A 7,753-nucleotide genomic window follows, 5' to 3' on the forward strand; every position below is an offset into this window, starting at 1 on the left:
TTTCTATGACAAGATACAAAAAAGTTTTCATATCAGATTTTTTAAAACAATAACATTAATGGCAATTATGTTTATTAACATACTAGCTGTACCCGGCCACGCGTTGCTGTGGCTCAATCTGGTTAAATGGAAAAGAAAGAAAAGAGAAAGCGCACGTATGTAATATGTAGTGTGTGTTGCTTTTACATCCAACAGATGGCGCTGTTTTTTAAAAAAAAGCATGTTTTTACCTGTCACAGGTGTGACATCTATATAATAGTAGGTATATAAAAACACGCGCGTATTCGAATGCAACGTTGTGTCAAAATTTCAAAGCAATCAGTGAAGAACTTTCGGAGATTTAAGATTTTGAACAAACGAACATTTACATTTTTATTTATATAGATTTACTAATTGGTTTACTACTACTTTATTAAGCTTATTTACTTTATTAAGCTCATTTACTTTACTAAGCTTATTTCTGGGCTATCTTCTATTTTATAACAAGTAACAGGTAAAACTTTATATTAAAACAAATATATAAAATATAAAGTAACAGCATAGAATGATAGAAATATTTATTATGAAAAGGATACTGTCATTGCTACTTTTAGTAATGACTATTAATTAGATTAAATATATTTCTAAATGTTTGCAGATCAATCCATGCCTTTTCATTCCGTGTTCTTATCATTGGTATGATTTGTGGCAATGACCTTAGATTTTATATGACATTGTTTATAGACACAAGCTATTTGAGAAAAAGAGAACTTGCTTCAATTACTTCACATTTATAATATATACATGATGGGAGAAAATTACTTATTTTGTAAACAAATAATTTCCTAGAGAAAATAAGAATTACAGATTGTAAGGAATGTTATTATTATAAGACTCTAGTCAGGGACATATACAGCATGTGCATATGCGTAAATGTGCATACATACACATACAAAATAGTGCAATAATATGAATAGTTATTATTATAATGCTATAATACACATTTTGCGTTAAAAGAAACAAGACATGGAAGATGCTATTTAAATGTATTGGCCATTCAGACTAAGAAAGCACCAATAACTTTTACTGACAACAGCAAAATGTTCCTTTCCATATATAAATTGTATTTTAAAAATATAATTATTGGGAATTTTGCAAATGATTCTTATTCCTCTGTGTTATTTAATGTATTTTCTAGTGTTTCAGCTTCAAGGTACATAATAGTGATTAAAGAAATTTATAGACAAAGAAAGATGATCTATATTTGACCATAATCTTTTGCTATCAATTGAAATTGCTAAACTGGTACTATTTCAGGTTAAGAGATGTTGAAATAATCATGAAAGAGCTTCCTCATCAATGGCCCAGTGGCACAACCTTTCTGGACAATTCAAATCCTTTTTGGGCAGGTTTTTTATTGTATTAAAAATTCAGATTTGACATGAAATGTAATAAAGCAATTTGTTAATTTCCTGCACAGCAATCTCTTCAATGATTACTACAATCCTAACAAATCAGTTTAGTTGTATTAGTGGGTTACTGAACGAATGACCCAATCGCATTGTTGAAGCTACTGATTCTTAATATTTGTCTCATTTGTTCATTCTACGGTCTTTCTTTCAGGCACTTAAGGCAGCATGGATATCACTCTCTTTATCCAACTGTCTCTATCATAGCTCTGCAGAATAATTTGGACTGAGAGACAGTGACTAGGCCAAACCGATCCAATGGATCTTTTGCTGAGGATGGAAACTAAAGATGAGTCATCTAAGCTTGAGTGCAAAACTTGAACTAGAGTCTAAAGCAGGAGTGTCAAACTGCCAGCCCGTGGCAGGATGCATCATGCCGAAACCATGCCCACCTCATTGCCAGCAATGGAAAAAAAGTTGTGATATGTCACGACATGTCACATGACGTTGCACTCCTAGTCTAAAATGATTCTCCTGTGGCCAGCAACAAGGAATGTGATTCAACAACTTACTACATATCACAACTTTACTTTACTGCTATGGAACTTTCCTTTTCTGAAACACTCTGGCATAGCTGGAAAATTGCACCAGTATTTCTAATATTTAAAAGCCTCCATACTCATTTTGGAAAAGAAGAGAAATTAATGGTTTTCAAAACAAAAACAAAAAAGACACTATGTTAACCATTTTAACAAGAATGTTAGTATAATTTCTAAGACTAATTAATTCTACTCCCTTTAGTGTGTTCCTAATAGAACAGTGGTGGCGAACCTATGGCACTCAGAGCCCTCTCTGGGGGCACGCGTGCCGTCGCCCCAGTCCTAGGCCTTCAGCTGGGTTTTATAAAACCTTTTTGCTTTAGGCTTCCACCGTCGTGTGCAAAAAAAAAAAAAAAGGTTCAATCAGTCAATTTCAATTTCTCGCAGGAAAAAAAAGATCTTGCAAAGTTGGAATTGATTGATTGAACTTTTTAGTCCCACCCAGACTGCTGTTACCACCGCAGCCACGCCCAGCCAATGGGCCATACCCACCCAGCACCCGACAATGCATAAGTGGGTTTTGGGTTGCAGTTTGGGCACTCGGTCTCTAAAAGGTTCACCATCACTGTAATAGAAGATAAGAACACAGGGCAAATATCTGTCTTGAACTAAAAGGATTATCTGTAACTTGGATAATGATCTGATCTTCCTTAAGACTATATGAATTAGAATTCTTCTTGAAGAGTCAAAATATGACTGAAGTGAAGATAGTTCATGATCTTTAAAGTAATGACAATTCTTCATCTTAAGACACTCATTAATTTGAAGAACATAATGAAAATCTAAAATTGTCATATGTATCAGCCAAACTGCAATACCACAAAAATACACAGTCTGGTACAACATTATTAAAAAAGTCAAAATTAATCCTGTCACGCAATAGAATTCCAATAAAGGCTCTATGTTGAAGACATTAAATTGTTATTACGATATCACAGTAGGAACTACTGTCTACATATCAATCATGAAACACATTTATGAAAGGGCAAATTATGCTCTTTTCTAAAAGAGCAATTCAAACAGGAAAAGTGCTAGCAGCTTTCATCTGCCATCAAGTATAAAATGTGCATAGCTAAACTTATAATGATCAAGACCAAGGCCTTCCTTTGCCATGTAAATAAATTAGCTGGTTATCTTTTTTTTTCAGTTAACTGTCACCACTATTTATATGTTATTTCCATTGCTAGAGATAGGCTAATAAGACAACATAAAGAACAAAACATCAATAAATCTTATGCTACTTCACATAAGTGAATTCAGATAATGCTTTATTGCTATCTCAGAGGGAAAAAGTGCACGATCAGGCCTGTGATCATATATTTATGTCTATGGTATCTAAATATCATACACACTTGTAAGCTTATCATGGATACAGAAGGATCAGTCCTTATACAATAAAAAAGATCACTTTGGGTAACTGAGACAAGTCATCTACCTGAGGAATGGGCAGATATACCAAAACAAATATGTATTTGAACAGCTATATTCCCTTTTTTAAATTAGAGGCAACACATATTAAACTGCTATAAACTTTTAAAATGTGAGGATTTTATTTAAATCAAACATTTTTCAAATGATAAATACAAAGCCTACACACACACACACACACACACACACACACACGGAAGAGGGAGACATTAAATTTAAGAAAAAGTATGCATGAATACAGAATTACCAATATTTTAAATACTACAAAGAACTGCTCCAAACACAGAACTTTAACTGTAATATAAGAATCCTACCTGCTTGGGCATTTGAAAAAGGGAGTTCTTTAAAAATATATCTTTTGCTTGACTCCATGTTCCATCAATGATTATGATCACATAGGAATTAGTGGAACTCAAATCCATTTCTTCCAAATTTGTTGCTCCAGCTCCAGGATACAGTATTAAGGTATTTGAACTTCTGCATATGGATGATAATTCAGGGTACCTATAAATATTTATAAAAAATGGTTTTAATTATATTCTGGTAAGTAAAAATAATGAAGCTATCTTTTCTAAAATAGCTGTCCCACTAACCAAAATGACTACCTACTAAACATGGTTTATTATGCCAGTTAGGAATAGCCTTTTTAAAATTAAAAGTAAAGATATCCACAATTTAAACTTGATTCCTGGTGACTACTTAGACACATCCATGCAGTTTTCTTAGTAAACATTTGGAAATAGATTGCCACTATTTTCTTTATCTTCCTAGTAATTAGTCTACCTACATACAATATACCTTTCATGCCATTTGATATATTTCTTCATATCATTTTTCTTCATTCTAGTTTCATTTGTTTCCTTTTCTTCCATATCCATTTTCTCTCAAGATCCACTCTTAGCACCACCCAAAGAACAATCTCTCCCATATTCAAAATCTCTCATCCCCTTTGAAATGATAAAACAAGTTATGTTTCTGAGGACTTCTGGTTTTGCACGGTAGCGACCGGTTGCGGGCTTGCAGATTCTCCGCATCCCCGTGGCTAATTTCGCCCTGCCTGGGGACCCTAAATGGGTCTAAGTTGTTCCGGAGAGGTGACAAAGAAAGAAGGGTGCTCCAGCAACTCTGGAATGGTGGCGGCTGTTCCGTTTGACTTGGGGAAAGCCTTCTAACCCGACAGGAGAAAGGCTGGCCATATTGCATCGATCAGCCCAAGATACTAGCAACCGAAGTCCAAAAGCACTAACTAGCACAACTGTGAACAGCGTGCTTGAAACTGGGTGAGGAATTCGATATTCTCTTTTCTATTCTATATTTAATTTCATGGAAAAGATCCCCAAGAAGCAAAAAACCTCCAAAAGGGAAGAAGAGCTTTATTATAATTATCACAATTTGTACTTTTAGCACTTTTACTTTTCTCATATTTCACTGTTCACATTTTGTTTTTCTCTACATTTATGCTTGAATACAACTATCAACTGGAATAACCTAGTACTTCAGCTGACTGAACACAAGTGTTTCGAAAATGGTAATCCTTATACGGTGAAAAGTTGCTAGATGTTCTGAGTCACATCAAAAATCCAAAACGACGGTATCTAAGTGTACCGATGAGGAGACCTCTTATAAGTTTATCTTTAATCTTATCATTTTTTTTTTTATTGTTAATATTGATGTTTAAAATTTTCCATATTAAATTAGGACTGAAGACATATTCCATGTAGAGAGAGCTGACCAATACTACACAGAACCTTTTAGATCAATTTCTTGGAAAGCCATTTCTAACAGAAACTGAATTGGGTACTGAGATAGTAAAACATACAACAGCTGTGCAATTGCCATTTACCTAGTGACCTATTGTTACTAATTGCTTTTAAGAATCCAGCAGATGGTACTTTTCTTATTAATTTCTTCACTGAGCATGAAAGACTCTACAACAAGCCTTCTTTTCCCCAGAGGCCATTTGACTCTGTACCTACTGCTTGCTTCCGCTTGGCCATATCTCCCCATGAGAGTCAATTACTACATGCAAGCACCATACACTTTATAAGCACATTTATGGAGCACTGAATTAAAAAGGAGGAATGATAAATAAATTAGCCAAAATACAGCCCACATCAAGTCTTTTAAAAAGTAAAGTTGTATCCAGGGACTGAATAAGAAAATAATATAAACAAAAGAAAGTACCAAAAAAGAAACAATGAAGGCACAACAAACAAGACATAGAAGTGTGAGCAATGCTTTGTTCCAGTACAAAAGGTTGGTACAGTGAGAGCTGGTTTTAATGGATCAGGTGGGGAGCAGGTATTTATTATTCCCAAAGGACCACTAAATAGAAAAGCATATGATTGCAGCAAGGTATATCATATAATAATAATAATAATAATAATAATAATAATAATAATAATAATAATAATAATAATAATAATAATAATAATAATAATGACAATAATATAATAAAATCCCAAAACAACTGGAGCACCACTTGAACACCATTGGCATTGACAAATTCACCATTAGTCAATTGCAAAAGGCAGCCTTACTAGGAACTGCTTCTATCCTGCGATGATATCTGTAATACCATCAGACATTCACATCTGCCTATCCCAGGTCCTTGGTAAGGACTCGATAGGTAGACAAAAATGCCAAATCCAGTCTGAATATCTGGCTGACTGTGCGATGATCAGTAATAATAATAATAATAATAATAATAATAATAATAATAATGATGATGATGATGATGATGATGATGATGATGATGATGATGATGATGATGATGTGGTAAATTAATACATCTATCTATCTTTAATATATCTACCTACCTACCTCATCTAAGTTACTTGGAAGTTATCTAAATCAGTGGTTCTCAACCTGTGGGTCGGGACCCCATTTGGGGTCGATCGACCATTTCACGGGGGTCGCCAAGCAAGGCTGTCCGCCATTTTTTTTGTCTGCCATTTTTTTTTGTCCGCCATTTTTCCCCCCCTTTTCCGGCGGGTGCCTTACCTCCCTTGGGCTGGGCCAGCTGGTGGTCGGCCTGCTGTGTCTCTGCCGCTTGCCAGCTATGCCTCGGCCGGTGCAGGGGGCGGAACCACGCATGTGCGGCGCTCCCGGGCAGGGAAAGTCCTCGACTTAAGACCGGTTGGGTAGTCCTTGACTTATGACCGGTTTAGTCCTCGACTTACGACCGGTTTAGTCCTCGACTTACGACCAGTTGGGGTCACGGCATTAAAAAGGTTGAGAACCACTGATCTAAATGGAAATTCAATCCATTGTATCTTAAATAAAGCTCTATTAAATAAAAGTTCCCATTGTATTGTGGCTTTTTTCTTTCTTCTATTCCTGATATCACTGGACATTGTAAGAGATATAAACTCAATTGTTGCTCTTTCTCTTTACACCACCTGTTCTAAAGGAATGATGATTTTTAGTATTGAGACACTGGTGTTTGTTAAAAGGGTTGGAAAATAGAGGCTTAGTCTTAGACTAAGAAAAATTAAGAAAGTCCTTTTTTAAAGTGGGCAACATTTTTATACTAAGCACAACAGAATTTTGTGTCTTAATTAATCCCATGTAACATTTAGTTATGGCAGTAAAAGAATTTATGTTATATTCCATATATTTATCTGGAAATAATTCTACTTCTTCTAAGTAAAATAATATTAAGTTCTAAAACAACTGCAGTAGTATTTGCCATTTCAATCAGGCTGTAATGTTTCACTCTCAAAATTCAAGGAATCAAGACAGTTTTTTAAAAAAATTCAGAGCATTAACTCAACTGAAAAGACTGCTTTACCAAAAAGAAAATCATTTTAGAATCTTCATAAAGATAATTACTCCCTGATAAAATGACTTTTTAAAAAAAATATTGTTGATAGTATTTATTTTAGAATAAGTATTATATCTTTTCCTCAAATGAAACAGTAATTATGATGAAAGTTTAGGTTGCAAAATTAATGTCTAAAAGAAAATAATTTCCCAAATAGGAGCTTTCATCATTTGGAACAGTGTTCAGAATAAATAATAAAACAAGCATTTACTTGTTGGTTATTAAACAAAGTCATACTTTGTTTATTTATGAAACACATTAAATTAAATATGAAGTATAAAGATAATATAGAAAGGAACATAGTAGTTTTTGAAACTAGTAACATTTACTTGAATAGATTTCTGCCAAGATATGCTCAGCAAACGCATATAGGTCATGGATGTCATACTCGCCATGTCACGTGACGTGTCGCGACGTATTGCGACTCTTTTTGCATTGCTGGCAATGGGGTGGGCGCAGCTTCGGTATGTTGAAACCAGCCTGCGGGCCGGCAGTTTGACACCCCTGATATA

The 7,753-nt window shown here is 34.6% G+C and overlaps 1 protein-coding gene across 1 annotated transcript in view; it reads right to left on the bottom strand.

Moving 5' to 3' along the window:
* The window catches only part of DTWD2 (DTW domain containing 2), a 77,743-nt gene that overhangs the window by 38,345 nt on the left and 31,645 nt on the right, over positions 1 to 7,753 (bottom strand). The window contains exon 4 of the mRNA XM_015823577.1: positions 3,730 to 3,919. Coding sequence (XP_015679063.1) covers positions 3,730 to 3,919 — 190 coding nt within the window. The remainder of the gene's footprint in view (positions 1 to 3,729; positions 3,920 to 7,753) is intronic.

This window comes from Protobothrops mucrosquamatus, unplaced genomic scaffold (genome assembly GCF_001527695.2).
Source record: "Protobothrops mucrosquamatus isolate PMUCROS unplaced genomic scaffold, P.Mucros_1.0 scaffold1921, whole genome shotgun sequence".
Classification (NCBI taxonomy): domain Eukaryota; kingdom Metazoa; phylum Chordata; class Lepidosauria; order Squamata; family Viperidae; genus Protobothrops; species Protobothrops mucrosquamatus.